Source organism: Plasmodium knowlesi (genome assembly GCF_000006355.2).
Source record: "Plasmodium knowlesi strain H genome assembly, chromosome: 7".
Classification (NCBI taxonomy): Eukaryota; Apicomplexa; class Aconoidasida; order Haemosporida; family Plasmodiidae; genus Plasmodium; species Plasmodium knowlesi.
Window position 1 is genome coordinate 1,181,323 of NC_011908.2, and position 23,326 is coordinate 1,204,648.

A 23,326-nucleotide genomic window follows, 5' to 3' on the forward strand; every position below is an offset into this window, starting at 1 on the left:
TGAAGAAAAAAAAAAAGTACCTTACGTATACGATACAGATATGGATATGAATACAAATACGGAGTTAATCAAAATGGGCAACAACAAACTTTAAAGAGTGCCACAAAAAAAAAAAAAAAAAAAAAAAAAAAAATTCAGAGGATTCGCGTAAATCCATCAATGGCCAAAATCCTGAACTAAAAGGAAAAGTACAAAAAAAAAAAAAAAAAAAAAGCAGAGTGTAATTCATAGGTTTAGCGAAGCATATGATAAGCCACATATGCTTCGCTAAGCCTATGAGTACTTATGTACATACGAATGTACATTCCTTGGTTTCAGTAGATTACTGCTAGATCAATGAAAAGTCTAAAGCTCGAACAACTACAATGATGCGCTCAGGGAAATAGACATAGCACCCAGTGTGTCAGTTCTACCTTGTGGTGTTACTTTGTGTTTTCAGATTTTGTTTCGTTTCTGCTCCTTTTCAACGCCACTTGTACGCCATACGTGAACCTTTTTTTTGGTTCCTTCTTAATTTTTTTTTTTGTTGTTTCTGTAATTTTTGCTTCCATTCGAAAGTGCTGCACGTGTGATCGTGTGTGTGCAGCTTTTCACTGACGCATCGTTTATTCTTCCTCCGTTTGTTAATCCATTCTTCTCTTTTCCCGTCATTTAATTGCTTTATTTATTTATTTATTGCTTTATTTATTTATTTATTTATTTATTTTTTTTTTTTTACGAATCCCATTTGTTCCTTTCATTGCATAAATACATATATAGCGGAAAAACAAAATGGAAGAAAAAGGCCAATCAAAAAATAAGCGCGTGATGGAGTCTCCTTACGACATTGAATTGTATTACTCCTTTGTAGCTAAGTGAAAAAAATTTTGTAATGCATAATGTCTATATATATGCCTTCTGTTGGGTGCATGCTTTGCGGAGTTGTATTTTTTTTTTGTTTATTTTTGACATCTGTATATAATGTAGAACAAATGAACGAAGACATTCCATCTAGTTTTTTTTTTTTTTTTTTTTTTTTTTTTTTTTTCTCCATGTTAGGGAATCTCTGGACGAAGAGAAGAGTACCTCGGTGTTGAAATCCTTGTTGGGGTAAAAAAAAAAAAAAAAAGTGGCACTGCAGAAAGGCAGTGAGAATGCACAATGCGCAGGAATTAACTCCTCCAACGTGGGCCACTCCTTGCACATTCACACATGCTTGTGGTAGTGACATGAGGCAAGGGAAAAATCTAGACAAGCATCCATGCCTCGCAAATGTGCATTCCGCCTACTGGCGCATATGAAAGATGGGTCTCACATCGGATACCCCAAGTTATGTTTTTTTTTTTTTTTTTTCTCCCTGTTCTCTTCGCTACAACTTCTCCCCTCAGGGTTATTAACACAGACGAATCGCTCAAGTCATTTACATTCAACCACGACAAAATTGTAGACTGTCTGGAATGTGACGCACTACAGGCTGTAATAGTTATCCGGACTACGCAGTAATGTCAAACACTTATTCCTCTTTTGCAAACATTAGCTATTTGGCGAAATGGGAAAATCTTCCCATGGGTGTAACTGTAACTGGACATGTGAAACTTCACCAGTATGTAACGATGGAGCAGGGTGAAACACACTACTTCGTTTTTATCATATTTTTTTACTTTTTTTTTTTTTTTTTTTTTTTTTTTCTCCTCGGAAGATATGAACAATTTTATAAGCATATTCCCCTCATAGCCACTTTGCACAAAATTGATTTCGTTTTGATAGAACATCGGTAAGTGGAGAAAACGAACCAACTCCTCTACGCGGAAAAGTATGGATGGCATGGATACACAGCTCCCTGTGTACGAGCCTATGGGAAAGTCATTACCATTCCGATCATCCCCTTCTTCACACTCCCTTTGCTCAACCTCCCCCCCCCCCCCAACGAAGGTATGTGAACACACCGGATTTTATCAAATTACCGAAAACGGGTCTCATCGGAATTCTACCGCTGCAGACGGAAGATCAGTCACTTCCGGGACTTTCCGAGAAAGTGCAGAACCTAGTGTCGGTAGTGCACACCTACCACTTGGACGTAACCCTCCCCTACTTGTTTGGCCACCCAAGTAATAAGAAAGCAGAATAAAACAAGGGCAGCGCGAAAGTGTGGCACCTACATAAAGTTGCTCTGCGTGTGTAGACCCTCCGTAATTGTGGTGTGGCCCACCTCATTTGCCAATTCCCCCCCACACACACACATACATACATACATACACACACGCATACACACACCTGATAGATTACATAAACACGAAGTTTAAAGTCGAAGAGGTAAAGGCAAAGCCCTATGCGAAACATTTGTCGCGCAAGGAGAGAAAGGCCTTACGGAAGTCGATTCGAAAAAGTAATATATAAGGTCTAGGCCATTTCACAGGAAGGAATGGAGACGACTGGGTAAAACAAAAAAAACAAACAAACAAAAAAAAAAAAAAAAAAAATTGGCGATCGCCTCGATAGGACGCAATGATTGGAGAGAAAAGTCCAATTGCCATACCTACCGCGATGATCATTGTTGGATTAATGTGGCCCGTGAAATGATATAGCGCAATTACAGCACGGTTACTATGTTATGATATTCCTTTGCAAGGCCTCTTGTTCTGTTCACCTTTATTTGTTGTTCTTATTTATTTATTTATTTATTTTTATTTTTATTTTTTTCATTTTTGTAATAATGCGCTTTGCTGTGCTCCCACAGTGGCGGTAAATAGAAATGTGTCATTTCCGTTTTGGCGAACGTTCCACTATAGCTTCTTATTAGGACTCCTCGATCAGCGCCTTCGTTAATTAAAAAGGGGGGTGGATTTGTGTGTAAGCGAGGGGGAACAGGAGGAAAATTAAACGGTTGACGGGGCCCGCGTACCCAAAGGGGATGCAACGCTTCGCCAAAATGAGCACAATTCTTTTGCTACATTTATCGTCACCTTTTTTCGCCAATTTTTTTGATAATTTTTTTTTGATAATTTTTTTTTGATAATTTTTTTTGACAATTTTTTTTGGCAAATTTTTCGTTATTATCGTATCATCCTCCACGAATATAGTAATTCTAGGCTTGGCGAAATTTGCGCTCTTCCAGTTTACCCCCCACACATACGTACAGCTGGAATTTATGTATCCCCCCAAGGGGTATTTAATCAGTCTGCCTTTTTTTTGACATCCCCAAAATATAAAAAGGAAAAGAAAACCAAACATACGATTTTACCTCTACCGTTGGTCTAAATGGAAAATGAAGACTCCCTGGATGATAGCACGAGCAGTGAAGAAGACCCCCGTGAAGAGAAAGCAAAGTATAACACAAACTCCGCAGAATGTTGCTACAATTTCTCAAGCGAAGTACTCAAGCTGAGTGTCATTTCATATTACTTTTGGACATCCTTCTGCTACATAGCTGGATCTATAACATTTATATGTGGCTACACAGCTTCGTCTTTGAGGATACATGATCAGATAGTGTGCGCAGCTTCGTCCAATGTGTATGTCTTTTCAACCTTATGGTTACTTATTGGGCTAATTTCTGTGGTAACCTGTATATGTTACGCCATGGCCTTGGGCGGAGAAGGTAATCAAATACAGGCGGCAAAAAACTCCCCTCTTTTTTTAAATCTACTGGGGATTCTGTGTAAAACCGTCCCCACCATTGTCCGAGTAATCCACATTTTTAATTTGTTTCAACTGTACGTAATGACCATCGATGTTATGATTTTGCCAGAGTGTAATTCTTTTGTTGTGAGATTTGTTCTCTTCCTTGTTCATATTTTCTGGTGGACTATCGTAATTTTGGGAATTGTCTCCAGGAGGAAGATATTTTTACCTCCTCATTTGTACAAACCCATAACAAACGACGTTGGATATATTATGCATGTCAATAATATGTTGCACTCTTTTGGTTTATAAAATTTTTTTTGTAGTTTCCGAGGGTAAGGTGGACGCTGACGTTGTGGCAGGAGAGAGGGGACATCATTCTCTTCATCCCTTGGCTAGCTTTTCCGCCCACCTTTTACGGGACTTATTTTTTTTCCTCAAAATTCTTTGGTTTCGTTTCTTGAGGCTATTTTCATCCTACGGAAAAGGGGGGGGAGAGTTCATGTTGCAAAGTGGGTGGATTAATCATACTCAGCAAAGCACACACCGGGGAGGGACATAAACCAAAGTAAAAAAAACAAAATAGCACTAACAGTGAAAATCGCGTATAAGCGGACAAGGAATGCAACTCGTATGAAAGCGTCAAGCACTTTTGTGGGTATCCTGTTCACCGCTTTTCCATCCTTACGTAAATTCTTTCCCCCTTGGACTTCCGCAGGGCCTTCTGTACTTGCAGCATATGTTCCGCCTTTTCCTTGTCTTCAGCATCCAATTTGCTGATGATAGCCTTCTCCTTCTTTATCTTTCTGCGGGGTGAGATGCGACATGCGAAGCGGTGTGTGCATCAATGCACGACACGATGAGTGAAGCCACACCTGCCGTTAATAGCGTCATCATTGCCAAACGACGCCAGGGTAGAGAGTGAGACTCACCTGATATCTCTCTTCATCTGAATGACCTTTCGGAGGGTCTTCTTCGAGCCGTCCTTCTCATTTAAGTCGGCCATATTCCCGATGATCAAATCGTCTGCGCTCTCGCTTTGAGCATCCTTCAAGTGCGATGGGGTCGAAAAAAAAAAAAAAAAAAAGTGAATAAATAAGCGATGTAGAAGATGAAACGGTGTATTGACAAAGCGCAATTTACCGCTCAGGGTAAGCAGTTTATTTTTTGCTGATGAGTTTTCAAACATGTTGTCTTCGCTATTGAAGTGAGGGTTGTCCCCACCACATAGGACACACTTTTACCCCCATTTAATGATCAACCAACCTGCGCTATATGTCCTGCCGGGATACCCTTTGGACCCTTTTTCGAAGACAAAGTATTATTGTCCCCTTTGGACTTTTTACCCTTCATGTCGCTGATTAGGGGCGAGTAGGGTGCCACGCTAATATTAAAACCTCTTTCGAAGTAACATCAATTAGCTGTCGTACAGGGGCGTACAGATTACTGCCACAATTGTTCAACCGTCTCAACGGAGTAAACATGCATTGGCTAGCTTTTTAATTGTTATTGGAAAAAAAAAAAAAAAAAAAAAAATATGAACTGTTCAGGCAAAAATGGAACAAATGATTAATTTTGAAAAAAAGAAAAAAAAAAAAAAAATTCGCTTTAACACTTTCTCCACTTTTTTGCAAAAGTGAACATAATATATCAGTCCCAGAGGGATGAAAAACCAGATTAGGAAAATGTATTATTCGCCATTTCGCCCACGTTGTTGTCGTATGGTTTTTTCCTCACATTCTGGATTACTAAATTTAAGGTCGTTTTTCTGGAGTATGAAGTAAAATTAATACCAAATAATGCGCATAAAATGCCGCTTAGTGCATTAATTGACGCAACGTCAAACATGCAAATCGTTTCCATTGCGGAGTGGTTTACAAAAAAAAAGGGGGGGCGTTTTTTTTTTTTTTTTTCTTCTCTTTTGATTTTTTTGAAGTGACGCCAGCGCCCGGTAAGACGAGTTGGTTCCGTATAAATTCGTTTAAAAGTTCTGTAAGTTTTTTGTTGTCAGTTTTGGGAACTTTCCACACACCGCCCCGCTTGGCTTTTCAACATCGAAGAGAAGAGGGGCACGGCGTGAAGAGGAGGGTGAGTCGACTGATATGTAGGAGTGTCACCCTGGTGTGAAAAAAAAAAAAAAAAAAAAAAAAAAAACACTTAAAGCGGAATGGAGAAAAGTATATATTTTCTTTCCAGTTCGCTGATGAATTTTCCACCTCAATTTGGCTACGCACCTAACGATGGCACACAATGTAGTTCTTTAGCACGGAGCACTTCCGAATGTTGTTCATCTTGAATTTCTGCAAGAGTTTCTTGTGATCAATCAAGTTTTGACAACAGCTCAGGATCATATGGTGGTGCTTGGGACTGATTTGGTCGAACTCAGAGATGAGGCGATCCAATACTTTATTCAAGTCAGTAATGATCTTGGCGCAAGGAAGTTTATGCAGGGCAAAAACAATTAATACACGAGCCATGGTATCAAGTCTAATGACTAACATTTCAATGGACAATGTCTTTGGATCTATGATAAGCGTTCCTTTAAGGTAGTACTTGAAAATTATTTCATAGTACAAAATTAGCTTGTTCATCCTTTTCGGATCCTCTTTTTGGAGAGTGTCCTCATGGTTGTTGTTCTTCCAGGAATTGTGGTTCTTTTCCACCGTCTCGCTATCCATGTCCACCGAGGATGATTCCCTCTCACACTGCCATGTATTTGCATAAAAATTAAAATTCTGACAAAAGTAAACGTGATAATGTAATGGAATTAAAAACATGGAGAGGAATCTCGTCAGGCTTGTTAACTCATCTTCATTGATCTTTAACACACGCATCAGTGGTAGGCAATAAAATATATAATTGTATAAATGCTCTACAATTTGTGACATGCACGTAAGGCACGATTCCAAGTTTCGCTCTTGGACGCCAAAGTTAATATTTTTCCACTCGGGAAAAATGTGAAGATGAGGGAGGTAATTTTGCGAGATGAAGTTAAAATAATTAAAATTTTTTAAGCATAGGCTATTTACGTAACACGAGAGGGTATAAATCATAACCTTTAGGAAGTTTGTTTTTGAAAAACACCACGAGTCCTCTTTATTCTTGATCACTATACTCGAATCGTATTTTATATATTTAACCATAATAGAAAATATGGTGTTGAAAATGGAGGAAGTGATATTTTTGCAGGTGATGCGGTAGCACTTGGATTTGTACAAGGTGTGTAGGTTTTCACCGTCCATTTCTTCCGCTTTGTCCATTTTGTTCGTTTTGTCCAGTTGTCCCGCTTTGTCCAGTTGTCCCGTTCTGTCCAGTTGTCCCGTTTTGTGCGCCCTGCCCGTCCGATAGGCTCTTTTCCGAAAATCCAGGTTCTTGCAAAACTCCGGTACATCTTCATCCATGTTGCATGTTGGCTTTTGCCAATGGTAGTAAGGTTTGCTTTCATCCTCGTTCACTTCTCCTAAGTTCTTGAAACAAGGGGGGATGATTTCCTCCACCTGACTGAACAATTGTTGTCTGATGCGCATGTATTTATCTCCATCTGCCCCATCAGTAGAGTCATTCCACTCTTTATGCATCGAATTCAACAGAACAAGGTATTTCAAGTAAAAAAATTCCAGGGTGTACAGGATATCTTCGTGCATTAGATGGTATTCGCCAAGGTAAATAACTAGATCCTTCACGTAGTTGTTAATGAAAAAAATGGCATGATAAATAAGGCTCGCAGGGATTTTCTGTACTGTTATTCTTTTATCAGACGGCCAAAATTTATCTGCATTTTTCTTGTCTGCCATAAACAATACTGTACGTTGCTTTTTCCTTATAAGCTTGTTCGTGCTGAACATTTTAGTATCCAGTTTCGCTTCTTCCTGCTCGTATGGGTAATCTTCTACCGAGTCGCATGTTGACGAGCTTCCTGATTCGCATGTAGTTTCTTTCTCCCCTTGATGACAACATTCGTACATAATAACCGCGGAATCCATGAACACGTCGTCCTCGCGGAAGAGGAGCCTTTCCTTATGGATCACCGCATCCTTTAACGGTGCGAACAAATCCGATGAGCGAAATATGTGAAGAAGAAAAAACCTCATCATGTGATTTAATAAAACATAGAATGTTATGATGGGGTAAATATCTACAATTCTATAAGGAAGTGATTCTTCCAAAGGAGATGCATCTGCCGAGTCTTCCACAAGTGTTGTATGTCCTAATTTTTTGAAGCGTTTCTTTTTCCTCTGCTCCTCAAAGTTTGCTGTACGTTTGTGCAGACGCTCCTTCGATTCTACAAATCGGTTGGATTCGCAAAAAAGAAAAAATGGATTGATTCCTACATGTTCTCTCATTTCTTTATCCGTTATTTTATTAGCAGTACAGTCATTTTCCATACACTTTCTCACACAATTAAAAAAAAATACACTGTCTATCTGATTAAGGTATTTCAACACAGTTTTCAATTCAGAAAAACTACTTACACAATTCGGTTTGTATCTAATGTTTAATGCCCTTCTAAATTGAGCCTCATTCTTGTATATCAGAATTTTTTTAACTGAAAAAGGTGGTTTCCTCAAAGCCATGATAAGCAAATTTTCATCATTTCTACTAGTGAGTTTGCAAAAGCATTCGAATAACTTCAAGTAGTAAGTACCTCGATGAGCCATATCATCACCTTCATGATAAAATACTTTTAACTCCTCATCCAGTTTAATACCATGTTTGAGACACACCTTCAGGAAAAGAAGATCTAAACGATCCCTTTTCAACATTTTGTAATATTTACAGCGGCATATTTCAAGCATTTCCTTCTTGCTCAGTTTCATCCATGAAACATCACTCTTCATCCATGAAACGTTTATCTTGCGAAGCGAATTCAATTCACTTTTTACAAATACTCTCCTATTCAAATAGAAGATCTTTAGCATGTTAACAAAATTATCGAAAATATTCTTTTCCCCTCCATAGAGATACAGAAGCAACAGAATCTGCTTCTCATTCAGACTACTTAAGTTGTTCATAAACAGGGGGGCGAACTTGCTTAGCATTCTCACAGACAGAGAATTCATTGCCAAGAAGAAGGTTAAGATAAAAACCCCTTCAGATACACTACACTGCGAAATATTCATTTTCATTATGTTTTCAATGTCAACGGGATTGTCTACGCTTATTCGTTCCTTCGGTATCTCTGTCTTGTGCCTTTCTTCTTCGACCACGTCTTCACCAATCGCTCCTTCTTCGAGCACTTCAACTACTTCATTAACCTCTTCAACCACTTCTTCATTAACCTCTTTAACCACCTCTTCATTCACCTCCCCAGCCACTTTTTCATCTTCTCCTTCCTCCACTTCCTCTTCTACAGCCTCCTTAACATCATCCATTACATCATCTGTTACTTCCTCCTTTACTTCCTCTTTCACCTCAACCACCTCTTCTGTCACATCCTCAGCCACTACATCGACTTTCTCATCCACTACATCGACTTTCTCATCCACTACATCGACTTTCTCATCCACTTCTTCATTCACTTTTTCTTTTACTTCTTCTTTTACTTCCTCATTTACTTCTTTTTCTTCTTCTTTCACTTCCTCTTTCACTTCTTCTTTTACTTCTTCTTTCACTTCTTCCGTCACTTCTTCCGTCACTACATTTACCTCCTCAGTCACTACATTCACCTTCTCATTTACTTTTTCCTTTACTTTTTCCTTTACTTCCTCCTTTAAGTGCGTCTCTTCCATTTCAGCGAAGTCACCCCCCCGAGAGCGTTCCTGCAGAAGGAGCATCATGTTGAGAACGGAAACCTCGTCGAACGTATCTCCCTTCTTCTGCAGTCTCGGGGATTCATTGTCACTACACTTTTCATCCCGCAGCACACAGTACTGTGCATAACCACGGTGTCCACATAAATTGCCCCCGTCGAGCATTTCCTTTTCCGTAGCACCTAACGCCTTGTACATATTATTGTAGATTACATCATCCCAATGTTTCTGCATAGCAAGCAAAGTTTCTGAGCGATAAATAACCGCCGGACCAATACCTTCGGGGTAGACACCTCTAGGGTTGTTTTTCTGGACATACTCGGATGTTCTGCCCTTCGGCTTTCGCACTCTTTTTGAGGTAACGATGGGTTTTTGGTTCTTCTCCTCCTTATATTTCTCTTCACTACTCTCCTCCTTGGTGAACTCCTTGCTCTTCTTCTTGCTGTATTTCCGGCTGGTCCTTTTGATGTACTTCTTGACGTACTGCTTGATGTACTTCCTGTTGATCTCCACGTTGTTTGTCTTCCTTCTCCTCCCCTTGGGCTTTGTTATGCATGCTCTGAGGATGGGGTTGTTCTGGTTGTTATCGCTGCTCTCCCCGTCCAGGAGATTCCTCCATCTTCCCATGATATAGCGGTCCTTGCGGGTTCTGAGGACCATTCCACTGCTTAACACCTTGTGGACACTTCCCTCCTCTACCACTTCTTTTGTCACATCTTCCTCTTCATCTTTCTCTACATCTTCGTGTGTACTGAATTCACGATGAGATTGATCCATGAGGACACTAGAGTCGTTTCCCGCGATTAGGTAGTAAGACAGGTCTTTCGTATCCACCGAGACCTCTCTACCGGGGGTGTATTCATCGGGGGGGTTACCACCTGGGGTGTTTTCATCGGGGGTATTACCATCTGGGGTGCGCCCAACGGGAGTGTTTTCATTTGAGATGCTCCCATCGGAGAAATTTTCAACGGAAGTATTTTCCGCATGAGCATCATCACAAGCATTCGTTTCAACAGAGCTACGGTCATTTACCTTGCTTCCACTTGTAGTGTCTTCTTCAAGACGATCCTTTTCATTTTCTATCAGACTTTCCCGTTCATGTCGTTCCGCTTTATTCTCTTTCCAGAGATTTAAGTTTTCTACGTACTCATCTAGGTTCCGCATTTCCTCTACATTTAGGTTGACATTGCGAACTTCTGCATGGGTGTTGTCTATATGGTGCTCGAAAACGCTTATGCCTACAGCCCCGTCGTTTCCTGCTCCTGATTCCGGAAGTGTTGCCTTCCTTGTTTCTTCCTGGTGGGGGTGTTCCTTCTCCGGGGGGCAATCTACGATGCAGGTGTATTCCCCTTTTCCTCTATTTCCAGCATTCTCCATGTTTCCCATACTACAGGTTCTTTTAGTTTCACTGCTACGGTCGATTTTGCTTCGTTGAACCGGTTCAACTGGTTCACCTTCCTCGACGCTTTTTGCGTTTGTTACGTGCGGGTGGTCTCCCTTTGGTGTTATTTTCTTAAGTTTGTTAAATTTCTCCCTCCTAATGAGGCGGTTGAGCTCCTTGACGTCAACGTCAAAAGTGTGCTTTTCCCTTCTTTTTAAAAGTTGGATTTCTTCACTTAGCAATTTTGCTTGTAAATCGTTTGAATCCTTTTTACTTATTTCCTCAATTCCTTTTGAAAAAAATCGTAAACATCTTTCACTCATGTGTTTGTTACTTTTTAGTGTTAGAAAAGAACCATAACGTAGCCCTCTACAGGTTTTACATGTTTGGAGTAACATTTTTTTTTTTTTTTTAAAATAAATTAATTTAACTTTAAATTAATTTAAAATTAATTTCCATTTAAGGAGATTCGTTTTTCTCCCTAGTGTGTACGTACTTTTTTATGATCTGCCACCCACGGAGTGCAGGTTGAAAATGGCCCCTTCTCGTGGTTAGTACAAAAATGGGTGTCCTGTACGTTTTTTTTTTCCTTTTTCAGGGGGCGCTCGCTGATAGGTAATGTATAGCTGGTGTCTTTTTTTTCCGATCCTCACAATGCATGTTTGCATGTATGCACCTATGCATTTATACATGTATGCATTTATACATGTGTGCATGTATGCTCTCCCGCGGTGACATAGAAATGATCCTGGGGAGAAGGAGAGACAGAAGAAACAGAGGGCCCAGAGTAGTGCTCCTTTTGATGATGACGGTGGTGCTAATGTCGGGGCATGGCTTGATCACCATGGGAAAAAAATTTAGATCACAGGAATACGTACACATGCAAGTGCATTCATGCGAAGGGACCTAATTTTCCGTGCTGCGCCTGTCATGCACTGCCCTCTTCATAGCTAACTCCTCGGGTGTCACGCCTGTCGCATGCACCGTCACATCCACCGTGGATTCTAGCTCGCTCCTGAGCCTCGGCGGGGCTGTGAAGGTGGAGACTGTGAAGGTGGAGGCTGTGCAGGTGGTGCCTCTGTAGAGAGGGCCCTCGCACCAACGCTCCAACTCTGCTACTCCCCTCCCGCATTGCCTTGAACTATATGCAGTCGACTCACCACGTTTTGGGCACTCATCTGCGCACAATTTTGTGTACTCCCGTCACGCTAACATGATATGAAGCCTTCTACGTACGACCGGTAAGGTGGCGAGTAACTGCTCAGTGATGTGCTCCTCATGCGTAAAAATGAATAGATACACGTGTATGCATGTATGTACGTATCTATATATATGCATGCATTTCTTTTTTTTTCTCTTTTTCTCCCTTTTTTCTTCCTTCAAATCACCCTATTTTGACCACCCACTTCGGCTACTCATTTCAATTCCCCCCCCCCCCCTTGGGCTTCTCACATCGTACTCCCCCCTGTACGTGCACTAAGGCCCGTGGCCCAGATGCAGATGATCAAAACAGGTGGGTAGCCATATCCCCCCTTTCTACGTTGTCATCTACTCACGCGCATAATTTACCCATCCATATATGTGCTTAAAATTCCCACATTTCCTTACCCCCTATAAATTGCCCCCTCATGTGAAAGGGTAATCCAGTAGATAGTCTACATACATCCTAATTTCCTTTATGTGATAAGGAAAAAAAAAAAAAAAAAAAAAAAAAAAAAAAGTGAGATGAAGCAAAGAGCGTGTGAATATTTGTGGGCCTTTTTGTTCATTCTCCTTTTAGGGGCTCTTTCTTCATCCCCCTTTTGTAGGGACTACTTTTTGCGAGAATAACCATTACACCGGTGTGGATTATAAAGCAGGCTATGTTGGAAGCAATCCAGAGAGGCCGCCTCGCCACACAATAGCCATTCAACCTGACCAGAATTCCTCCCCCTGCGCATGTCCATCAACACCAACGCAGATGAGTATCTACTTGAAGAGAGGTACTTCCCGTCCACACCTTTCAGATGTTCCCTTAGATTTCTTCAAAAGGGAAAATAAGAATAGCCAAGAAGGGAAAAATGCTTCCCTCAGTGATACGCACGAGGAAGGGGCAAGACCCACTACTGTAAAGGGAAAAAAAAACACTCTCCTCTTTTTTAAAAAAAGAGCAAATGACCATGTTATTCAAAAGGGAAAGGACCAAATCAGAAGACAAGGATATGCTCCTGAAAGGGGGATCTCGAAAAAGGGAAGAACAAAATTTAGGGAGAAGGGGGAAAAGAAGGCGGCCTCCGCAGATGCATGTCTGGAGGGGAAAATATTTACCATCGCTAGTTATGATTTTGTGAAGGTGATTCGGAAGGCGCGCCGGGGGGATGTCATCTCCCAGTCAGTAAATGCATCTTCCCATGTCAGCCCGGAGCACACACTCCCAAGGAGATGCCCCCGGGAGTGGGAACAGTCCCTGCTGTTGGGACAAATCGAAGGGGAAAAGACGCCAACGGAAAACCCCTTCGAAAATGTAACAAAGTGGGAGGTTACCATGTGCTGGAAGAAGCACAGGAAAATAAACATCGCCTTCGTGGAAAGGCACAACAGGAAAAATGGGAAAACAGTTTGGGCGAGGAAGGTGAAAAAAATATACTTGTCCCCAAAGGAAAGCACCTTCAGTCCACTTATGGATAAATACCTTCGCTATGAGGATGTGGTGAAGTTGGAGAGGCATCTCACTCGTTACTTGACTCACAGGAACATTGTAGTGATGGAGAGTTTCTTTTGCGTTAATGATGAAATAGTTAGTGTGTATCCCTTCGGGGGGTTATCCTTGATGAGGTGGAATAAGCGTGAGAAGCTCTTTCAGCTTCAGGGCATGGATGGAGGGCCAAGGAATTGTGGTGGTCGATCCTCCGACCGATCAGCGGGCGGAATGACCCTGGACACTACGCGGAACAAGGAACCCCATGACGCAGTACACAGGATGGCCAAAGGGGAAAGAAAAAAAACAAAGCACACATACGTCTACCCAGAGTACCTCCTCGCAGAAATTATGCGGCAACTGCTCACGGTGTGCCAGTACCTGGACGAGCAGGAAGTTTTCCACGGTGACATCAAACCATCAAATATTCTTGTAAAGAATGTGAGAAAAAAAAATATGAACAAAATATATTTCTGCACAAGGGATAAAAAATGGTATTTGCAAAGAAGGGGCACAATTTTAAAGAAAAAAATGATAATCAAACTTATTGACTTTGAGCATGCACAGAAAACATACCAAGGGAAAGTCAATGTAGGTGGAACAACCTCTTTATTCAAACCTTTAGAGGATTTTAAAATCGGAAGAATTAATGCTTCTCCAAAGATTGTATGGACTTTGGGAATTACTCTTTTCATTTTGTCCACAGGCGCACACCCCTTCAGTCGAATTAACAACGACATGCATATATGGTATATGTTGCAGGGGAGAGGATTTGATATTTGCAGGCGATTCCGGAGGTATCCCTTCATGTCGAGTTCGCTGAAGGACCTGCTTGCGCGCATGCTACAGGTGGACTTCGCTCGCAGGGCAACCTTACCTGAGTTGTTTCTGCACTCCTTCGTCCTCTTCGGTGAAGCTGCCAGGCGGTGCGGCCATGAAGAGATGACTGGGTGAAGCGTCTATAAGGAGTGGAGGTACGAAGGAGTGAAGCGGCAATATGTGAGGTGTAACACTTCAGAACCGTATTGTACGCGAAGGGAGGGGGGAATACTCCATGGGGGATATTTTCCGTAGCCCTGTAAATCCTTCAAAGTGACGCCGATTTACGGAAAATCGTTCATTACGATTTTTTTTTTTTTTTTTTTTTTTTCACGCGAAGTGCACGACCTGATGATGAACAGGCTATATATGCACTTCGCGTGGAAAAAAAAGAAAAAAAAAAAAAAAAAAAAAAAAAAAAAAAAAAAAAAACGACAATTGCGAGGAATGTATCTAAGCGCTTTATTAACGCTTGGACGGAAGGATCATAAGCCTCATGATGACTCTCTCCCCATACGACATACGCATAAAGAGGAAAAAAAAAAAAAAAAACTGCGGAGACTCTCCCTTATGGCATTTTCTTTCCTATTCATATGAATAAAGGTAGTAAAAGTGGTGGATTTTTTTTTTTTTTTCCTTTTCTTTAACTTCTTTCACTGATCCGTTTCCCTTATTTACAAATTCGTTTGGTGAAGGTGCTATTGTGCTAGCAAGTAGGAAGATGCGCTAAGCAAGCATATAAGTGGGCACTCGCTGTATGGCTGACTTTCGCAGGAGCAGTGCAACTTATATCCTTGCGGAGTTCCCGTGCGCAGTACCCCTGCGCACGATGTAAAGAGGTGGCATGAGCCCTTTGGTGATAACGATTAACTCGTCTCTCCGGTGAGAAGTTGCATATAGGTCTCTAGCGCGGCGGAAGGAGGTTGAACGTGTAAAACCTTCCCCCTCTATATCAGTCCCAGTATCAATTAAGAGCAAGGGTCTCTACCACCTACTAAGCTCACCATGATGCGAATACCACCGTTGGTAGTATGCGGGCCCTCTGGCGTGGGGAAGGGGACACTGATAAAGAGGCTGTTGGGCGAATTTCCTAGTCTCTTCCGTTTCTCCATTAGCTGCACTACTAGGAAGAAAAGGGAAAAGGAAATGGACGGGGTGGACTACTACTTTGTAGATAAGGAAGATTTCGAGCAGAAGATAAAGGAAGAACAGTTCCTTGAATATGATAACTACGCGAATAACTTTTATGGTACCCTAAAAAGCGAGTACGATATTGCCGCTGGGGAAAACAAAATCTGCCTTCTCGAAATGAACATCAACGGGGTTAAGCAATTAAAAGAATCCAAACACATAGAGGATGGCATTTATATTTTTGTAAAACCACCAAGTATTGAAATTCTTTTGAAGAGACTGAAGAATAGGAATACGGAGAATCCTGAAGAAATTAAAAAGCGCATGCAGGAGTTGACACGCGAGATGGACGAAGCCGACAAGGTGGGCTTTAACTATATCATCGTTAATGATGATTTGGCGCGCACGTATGGGGAGCTGAGGAAGTATTTACTGGGCTCTTACCCGCAGTTAGGGGGGGCCTAACCGGTGTGGTAGTGTGATATGGCAGCACGTTGGCTCCATTCAGATGAGGCTCCCTTGTACAGGTCAGTTTCACCAATTGGCGGAGACAGGAATGTAAAATTACCCCCAGAGGAATGCACGAAGGAGAGTGGTGTTACATGGCTTGAATGAGCACATTTTCACAAGCATGATGTGATTACATCTCGGTTTAATCAATGTGGTACACTTCCCCTAGGAAGCACCGCAGGGAATGGTGTTACAGGTTTTTTTTGGGGGGGAGGGGGAGTTATTTCCAAGCTTTTTTTCCAGGGTCCCTATTTTTGGCCTTATCTGTCATACCGAAATTTTTTACCCATTTTATGAATCATATGATTTTTCTCTAGTATCATTTTTTTTTTTTTTTTTTTTTTTTTTTAATTTTAAAGCGTTACATGCATGAGAGTTTGTATATCTCCTTCCGGGGACACTCAACGTTCCTTTTTTTTTTAAAATTTTTGATTTTTTTCTGTCGCGGAGTTCCGTGCGATGATTGCAGAGTTGCAATACGCTATAAGGCGTTTTTATCGAGACAGTTTTGTAATCCGCTTATTTATCAGGACCATTTTGGTCAGCACAGTTTTTACTAACTGAACTTTGTGGGAGCCCCCCCCCCGGGGGGCGAACACTCTCTCACCTTTTGAAAAGGGGCGAACTGGACCATGTGGGAAAGGTGGCACACTGGCAGAGGCAACATATTATAATTGAAGGGAGGCAAGGGAACAACTGCTGTGATGAAATTCCACCCTGGAGGTTGGTCAAGGGGAGGGGGGGAGAAGGAAGTCAAACATAAGGGCATACATACTATGACTTCTTCGTACAAGGGAAATTATTCCCTTCCCCCTCCCTCCACTTTTTTTTTTTTTTTTTCCATTTGAATGTAGAAATTTACGGTAATGCTCTTAAAAAAAAATGGAACCTAAGGGGGAAAGAAGCTCCATCAGAATCTCACTCAACCTAAGCTCGAACAGGGAGGATGATAGAAGTGTAGGCGAGTGCAACAATGGAGGGGATGAAAGTTCCTTGAAGAAAGCCAAGTCGAAGGAAGTTTCCCAGGCATTGTAAGGACACCCTATGCGGGGGAGGGGAAATAACAACCCGTACGTTGCAGTGTATCGTGTGGACCTGCTCATGTGATCTTCTCTCCTTGTGTCCTTTCTTTTCTTTTATTCCTTCCTTTATTTTTTCTTTCTTTTCCTTTTCTTCTCTTTTCTTCCATTATTTTCTTTCCTTTTCTTCCTTTTCCTTCCTTAACCCCTTTCTATTCCTTTTCCTGTTCTTTCCATCCTTACATTTTCACATTTTCGCCTTTTTCTTTTTCTCTTTTTCTTCTGCACATTTTGCCATTGCCTCCCCTTTGAAGAGGCCTCATCGAGGACATCCGAAGTGGCACGTTCAACTACAAAGACCTCCAAGAAATTTACTTCATGAACGACATGGATTTGGAAAAAATGATTAATGACACGAAGAACAAGGAGGAAGGAAAGAACGGGACGGAGGGCCATGGCGTGGGGCACGGCTCCTACATGGAAGATGCAATGTGTAGGGGCAGGAGAGGCCCCCAGGACGATGGAAATGGCCTGCGTTTGAAAGAATTCACCGAAGGAGAGAATCACAACTTTGGAACGGATCTGCATAGCCCCATGTACAGAAACGAAAGGGACCTCTCAAAGGGAAATGGTGAAGACAACAAACCCGGTGGAAGAAATTTATTTGTGTTGAATAACCATGTGGGGAAAGTATGCATCATCCGATTCCCTCCTAAGGTATCCCAAGAAATAAAAATATATCTTTTAAAAAAAACACTTATGCTAGAAATCGAACCAACGAATTTGTTAAACTCAAGACTATTCATTATTCATTTTAGGAACATAAATAGAAAATTCTGGGGAATTCTTCTGGAACTATCAACCCACATAGAGGTGCACAAAACATTGGATCGAAATAACCTGTACAAGACCAATGACGTTTCGCAGATAATTTATGTATATGATCCATGTGATAAGAAGAAGGAGAAAAAAAAAAAGAAATGTAAAAAATTGATAAAAAATTTTATAAAAAATAATTTTCAATTAAATTGTGGTATTAGCAATAAAGTGCAAAATTTCCATTTTGAAAATTATGCCAAATTGTTCAAGTACCATGATATTTATTTTGCGGAAAAATTCCTTCATGATTACTTGAATGCAAAGTATTACGACTACTACGACATGTATGTGAAGACGCACACAGAGATGCACACACACCTTCGCATTAGTCAAGGTAGCCACAGAGGGCAAAACGAAATTGTAGATGAAACGACGGATATTTCGGAGATAATAAATTCGTTGGACAATACGTACAGCATCATGAAGGAACTGGAAAAGGAAACCGGCGGGGACATTTCTCTAGAGACCCTTCTGAACTATGAAATTGCAAATGAGAACTACGAGTCGGACGTGTCGGACTTGTTGATGGGCGGGAGCCACTACTTGAGAAAGAGGACCTAGGCAACGGGCGGTCGCATCAAAATTAGGCAACTTTGATCGAGGTAGCCAGTTATCCTCCTTTGCCGGAATGCGAAAAATGGTAGAAACTTATACCCTACTCTCCAAGTGTGTTCTTCCAATTGGGACGAACTACAAGAGCAGTGTAGTCGAACAGCAAGCACGCGTATTGCCCCTATACACATAAAATGAATTCGATTTTTTTTTTTTCTTTTTTTGTGTTGTTTTTTTCTTTTTTTTGAAAATATGCTAGGTAATCAAAGCCGACTTATTTTTTTCATCACTAAGGTGTTCTAAATGCACCATGTAGGTCTGCCGAGGACATGCGCACCGGGGAGTACACCTGTTCATGGTGAAAAGAATACACATCCCATTCTTCCTCATGTACTTTTAAGGTGAAGGGGATGGGGGGAAGCACATTGTTACGGTCTCCTAAACACCTCATGTCGTGGTAGAAATAGTTCTTGTGGTAGAATTGGTTGTTGTGCTAATTCCTGTAATTTTTGGACCCCCAAACAAATATTCAACCCCCCTTAGACCCTTTCCCACCCAAAAAAGTTCTTCATTTCTGGACAGAAAAAAACTAAACCCTGGACCATGGAAATCATGAGAACGGATCTCTGAACCACAATTCATGAACTCTGAACATTGAACCCTAAACGCGTCCACCCTTCCTAAACCTTCCTTCCTCCCCCCTGAGCACTCCTTCCTTCCTTCCTCCCCTAAACACTCTTTTTCCTTCCCCCTAAACCTTCCATCTCCTTCCACCCCTAAAAACTTCTTCCCCCCTCATTAAACAATCCTTTCCTTCCCCCCCCCATAAACACTCTTTCAGTTCCCCCCCCTAAAACATCCTTCCTTTTCCCCTAAGCACTCTTTCCTTCTCCCCCCACCTTAAACACTCTTTCCTTCTCCCCCCACCTTAAACACTCTTTCCTTCTCCCCCCACCTTAAACACTCATTACTTATCCCCTAAATCTTCTTTCTTTTCCCCCTTTAAGGAACCTTCTTTCTTCTTTTCCTCCCTTTCCCTCTTTAAACCTTCTTTCTTTCCTTCCTAAAAAGTACCCTTTTCTTCCTTTCCCCTCCTAAAACATGCCTTCTTTTTCTCCCATAAGAAACCTTCTTTTTCTTTTCCCCTTTAAAATTTCTTTCCTTTTCCCCCTTAAAAACCTTCTTACTTTTCCCTCCTTTGAAAACCTTCCTCCTTCTTCCTCCCTCTAATGAACCTTCTTTTTCTTCCCCTTAAAAAACCTTCTTCTTCTTCCTCTTGAAAACCTTCCTTCTTCTTCTCTCCCCTTAAAACCTTCTTTCATGCTTTTCCTTCCCTTTAAAAACCTTCTTTTTTCCACACCTTCTCCTCTATGAAATAAAAAAAAAAAAAAAGAAAAGAGGAACCTCTCTCCTTCCCTTCCGCCTCCTCACTTAAGGACGTTAAAAATACCAGGACATATCTTATTGTTGTTGTAATAACCGAGGGAAAAGAGCATTCCTTCTTTTTCTTCCCCGTTTAGGAAACCCTCTTTTTCCTTTCCTTTTCCCTCCTGAAACATTCCTCCCCTCCCTAAAACAAAAATTTTCAACATCCTTCTCTCCCTAAAACAAAAATTTTCAACTTCCTTCCCTCCCTGAAACAAAAATTTTCAACATCCTTCCCTCTCCCCCTAAGGAAGCTAAAATAACAGGTCATATTGTTGTTCCAATAATATAGGAAAGAACATTCCTTCTTTTTCTTCCCCGTTTAGGAAACCTTCTTTTTCCTTCCCCCTAAACCTTCCTTCTCGTTCCCCCTAAACCTTCTTTCCTTCCCCCTAAACCTTCCTTCCTTCCCCCTAAACCTTCCTTCTCCTTCCCCCTAAACCTTCTTCTTTCATTCCCCCTAAACCTTCCTTCTCCTTCCCCCTAAACACTCATTACTTCTTCCCCTTTCCCCTTTCCTCCATTCCTTCTCCCTTTAGAACCTTCTTTCATTCTTTTCCTTCCCCTTTAAAAACCTTCTTTTTTCCTCACCTTCTCCTCTATGAAAGAAATTAAAAAAAAAGAAAAAAAAAGAGGAACCTCTCACCTTCCCTCCATTGAAGAGTTAAGTACCAGGCCATATTGTTATTCTAATAACCTAGGAAAGAAACTTCTTTTCCCTTTCCCCCTTTGAAAAACTTCGCTTCATTTCCTTAGGAAACCTTCTTTTACCTTCCTTTAAGGAAACCTTCCTTCCTATATTATTGTGTTTTTTTTTTTTTTTTTTTTTTTATGGCAATGAAATAAAGAAGAGGAAGGAAGGAACGAAATAGAAAAGAAAAGAAGGAACGAAATAAAGAAAAGAAGAAAGGAACGGAATAGAGGAGGAAAGAAAAAGAAAAGGAAGGAAACAGAAAAGAAAAGAAAAGAAAAGAAAAGAAAAGAAAAGAAAAGAAAAGAAAAGAAAAGAAAAGAAAAGAAAAGAAAAGAAAAGAAAAGAAAAGAAAAGAAAAGAAAAGAAAAGAAAAGAAAAGAAAAGAAAAGAAAAGAAAAGAAAAGAAAAGAAAAGAAAAGAAAAGAAAAGAAAAGAAAAGAAAAGAAAAGAAAAGAAAAGAAAAGAAAAGAAAGGAACGAAATAAAGAAAAGAAAAGAAAGGAACGAAATAAAGAAAAGAAAAGAAAGGAACGAAATAAAGAAAAGAAAAGAAAGGAACGAAATAAAGAAAAGAAAAAGAAAAGAAAGGAACGAAATAAAGAAAAGAAAAAGAAAAGAAGAAAAGAAAAAGAAAAAAAGAAAGAAGAAAAAGAAAAGAAAAAAGAAAAAGAAAAAAAGAAAGAAGAAAACAAGGAAGAAAGAACAGAAGAAAACAAGGAAGAAAGAAGGACGGTTAAACGTGGAAGGAAAAAGAACATTTTGAGAGTGAGTTTTGGCGAGCGGGTAAACCGGTAACAAGGTAACGGGGTAACCGGTAACGAGGTAACGAGGTAACCTGTAACAGGCAAACGGGTAACAAGGTAACCGGTAACAGGAAGTAACCGGTAACAGGAAGTAACCGGTAACAGGAAGTAACCGATAACAGGAAGTAACCGGTAACAGGAAGTAACCGGTAACAGGAAGTAACCGGTAACAGGAAGTAACCGGTAACGAGGTAACCGGTAACCTATAACCTGTAATTGAGAAGAAAAAAGGAAAAAAGAAAAAAGAAGGAAGTAGTCGTAGTTTGAAGGAGTAGTTCCAAAAGAAGTAGTTTCAAAAGAAGTAGTTTTCAAGGAGTAGTTTCAAAAGAAGTAGTTTTCAAGGAGTAGTTTCAAAAGAAGTAGTTTGGAAAGAAGTAGTTTCCAAGGAGTAGTTTCAAAAGGAGTAGTAGTTTGAAGGAGTAGTTTCAAAAGAAGAAAAGAAAAGAAGAAAGGAAGAGAAGAAAATATATATATATATATATATATATATATATATATATATATATATATATATATGTATGTATGTATGTCGAATTGAAAGGATATATATAGAGGAATATTTTTTGCAAAAAAGAAAAAAAAAAAAAAAAGTGTGGGGTGGTGGAGGAGGAAGAAATATATATGTAATGGTTTTTTTTTTAATTCTTAATTCTTAATTATATATATTATATATATATATATTTCAGTTTTATATATAATATATGTGTATATATATGTAATTTTGTTGACGACGAAGACATACAAATCATGGCGGCACCAGCAGGCAGTGATCTTTTCAGGGCATGGCTGCAGGAGTATGCCAATGGGTCAACTACGGGCAGTACGGATGCCGCAGCGAAGGCTGCGGAAATTGAAGTAAGTGAGTACATATACATACAGGTGTTTGGACGTATGTGTGTATACACATGTACACACATATGTTTATATGTGTACGCGCATGCCTGTATATATATATATATGTATATATATGTGCACATATCCTCCATATTATCTTCTCCCCCTGTAGGCAGAAATGAAGAAGAATTTGGAGAAGGAGTTCGGGATACTGAAGGAATGGTTGGTGTCGCAGGAGTCGTATGAAATGGGGAAGCTGTGCTCGGGGGCAGGGGATTTGGGGGATGAGGACCCCGTGAAGAAAGGTTATATGAAAGTCCTGTGTAAGGGGATAATGGAAATACGGTATTTCATGAGTGGTGTGAAGGCAAGGAGGACGAGGGGGGGAGGAGGAGATGATACCGTAGAGAAGGAAACGCTTACCGGAGCTAAAGCGTATAGTCGCTGCGTCGTTGGGATGCTGGCTATGTCAGAATTGTACGGCGATCATTGCAACATGGCAGATGTTATTAAGAAAATAACGACTGATGTCGACAACAACTTAAGGAATCACTTGGGTCCGGAGCATATGGCAAACTGGGAAAAATGCAAAAACATTAAACAAGTAGATTTAATTTTTGGGAGATCAATTCTTCATGATGAAATTAAGAAGTGGAAGGACGGAGAAAGGGAGAAAGCGGAGTTCGCACGGCGCCCTGAGTACAGGGTGCCGGAGAGGTTAGGTATCCTGTGGTACTATTGGTCACATGCCTGTAAGCGCGGTTCGACAGACATGGAAACCAGGAAGAAGCAATTTTTAAATGAGAATAAAACCAGTGTGGTGGAATTCATGAAACTGGACAACAGCAATTCAGGTCAAAGTAATACATTTTCCTTAGCAGACGTACTAATGAACAGCGAAATTCAATTACCAGAAAACACAATACAGGGTATACTTAAAGAGATGGTCGCGGACAGTGCTAATGGCACCGTGGAACCTTCAAAAATGAAGACAGCAGTGCAAACGTTAGAGAAGGAATCTAAGAAAACACAAGGTAAGTATTACATTATTACATCCTTATTCCACTATTACACCCTTAATACATTATTAATGTATTAGTGTACTAATGTATTACAATATTATTGTAATAAGAAGGAAAAGAGAAGGAAGGAAGGAAGGAAGGGAAAGGAAAGGAAAGGAAAGGAAAGGAAAGGAAAGGAAAGGGAAAGGGAAAGGGAAAGGGAAAGGGAAAGGGAAAGGGAAAGGGAAAGGG

At 40.6% G+C, this 23,326-nt stretch overlaps 8 protein-coding genes across 8 annotated transcripts in view; 6 read left to right on the forward strand and 2 right to left on the reverse strand.

Moving 5' to 3' along the window:
• Positions 1-771: 771 nt before the first annotated feature.
• Positions 772-2,376, forward strand: PKNH_0726700 (conserved Plasmodium protein, unknown function; the record flags this gene model as incomplete). The annotated part of the gene is made up of 6 exons (XM_002258523.1): positions 772-833; positions 1,039-1,089; positions 1,368-1,478; positions 1,679-1,753; positions 1,912-2,087; positions 2,261-2,376. The coding sequence occupies 6 exons, from the start codon at positions 772-774 to the stop codon at positions 2,374-2,376; spliced, it is 591 nt and encodes a 196-aa protein (XP_002258559.1).
• An 861-nt stretch (positions 2,377-3,237) lies between these two features.
• On the forward strand, positions 3,238-3,912 carry PKNH_0726800 (conserved protein, unknown function; the record flags this gene model as incomplete). Its single annotated transcript, XM_002258524.1, has 1 exon — positions 3,238-3,912. One exon carries the CDS (start codon positions 3,238-3,240, stop codon positions 3,910-3,912), a length of 675 nt encoding a protein of 224 aa, XP_002258560.1.
• A 72-nt stretch (positions 3,913-3,984) lies between these two features.
• On the reverse strand, positions 3,985-4,953 carry PKNH_0726900 (conserved Plasmodium protein, unknown function; the record flags this gene model as incomplete). The annotated part of the gene is made up of 4 exons (XM_002258525.1): positions 3,985-4,077; positions 4,289-4,406; positions 4,533-4,648; positions 4,867-4,953. 4 exons carry the CDS (start codon positions 4,951-4,953, stop codon positions 3,985-3,987), a joined length of 414 nt encoding a protein of 137 aa, XP_002258561.1.
• Positions 4,954-5,834: 881 nt separating this feature from the next.
• Positions 5,835-11,129, reverse strand: PKNH_0727000 (conserved Plasmodium protein, unknown function; the record flags this gene model as incomplete). The annotated part of the gene is made up of 1 exon (XM_002258526.1): positions 5,835-11,129. One exon carries the CDS (start codon positions 11,127-11,129, stop codon positions 5,835-5,837), a length of 5,295 nt encoding a protein of 1,764 aa, XP_002258562.1.
• A 1,562-nt stretch (positions 11,130-12,691) lies between these two features.
• PKNH_0727100 (serine/threonine protein kinase, putative) lies at positions 12,692-14,362 on the forward strand (the record flags this gene model as incomplete). Its single annotated transcript, XM_002258527.1, has 1 exon — positions 12,692-14,362. The coding sequence occupies one exon, from the start codon at positions 12,692-12,694 to the stop codon at positions 14,360-14,362; it is 1,671 nt and encodes a 556-aa protein (XP_002258563.1).
• Positions 14,363-15,232: 870 nt separating this feature from the next.
• Positions 15,233-15,823, forward strand: PKNH_0727200 (guanylate kinase, putative; the record flags this gene model as incomplete). The annotated part of the gene is made up of 1 exon (XM_002258528.1): positions 15,233-15,823. The coding sequence occupies one exon, from the start codon at positions 15,233-15,235 to the stop codon at positions 15,821-15,823; it is 591 nt and encodes a 196-aa protein (XP_002258564.1).
• Positions 15,824-16,750: 927 nt separating this feature from the next.
• On the forward strand, positions 16,751-18,327 carry PKNH_0727300 (transcription initiation factor TFIID subunit 7, putative; the record flags this gene model as incomplete). The annotated part of the gene is made up of 2 exons (XM_002258529.1): positions 16,751-16,899; positions 17,202-18,327. 2 exons carry the CDS (start codon positions 16,751-16,753, stop codon positions 18,325-18,327), a joined length of 1,275 nt encoding a protein of 424 aa, XP_002258565.1.
• Positions 18,328-21,986: 3,659 nt separating this feature from the next.
• The window catches only part of PKNH_0727400 (SICAvar, type I), a gene marked incomplete at both ends in the record, with an annotated part of 19,025 nt that continues 17,685 nt past the window's right edge, over positions 21,987-23,326 (forward strand). Inside the window, 2 exons of the mRNA XM_002258532.2 lie at positions 21,987-22,094; positions 22,246-23,107. Of these exons, the coding sequence (XP_002258568.2) occupies positions 21,987-22,094; positions 22,246-23,107 (970 nt within the window). The remainder of the gene's footprint in view (positions 22,095-22,245; positions 23,108-23,326) is intronic.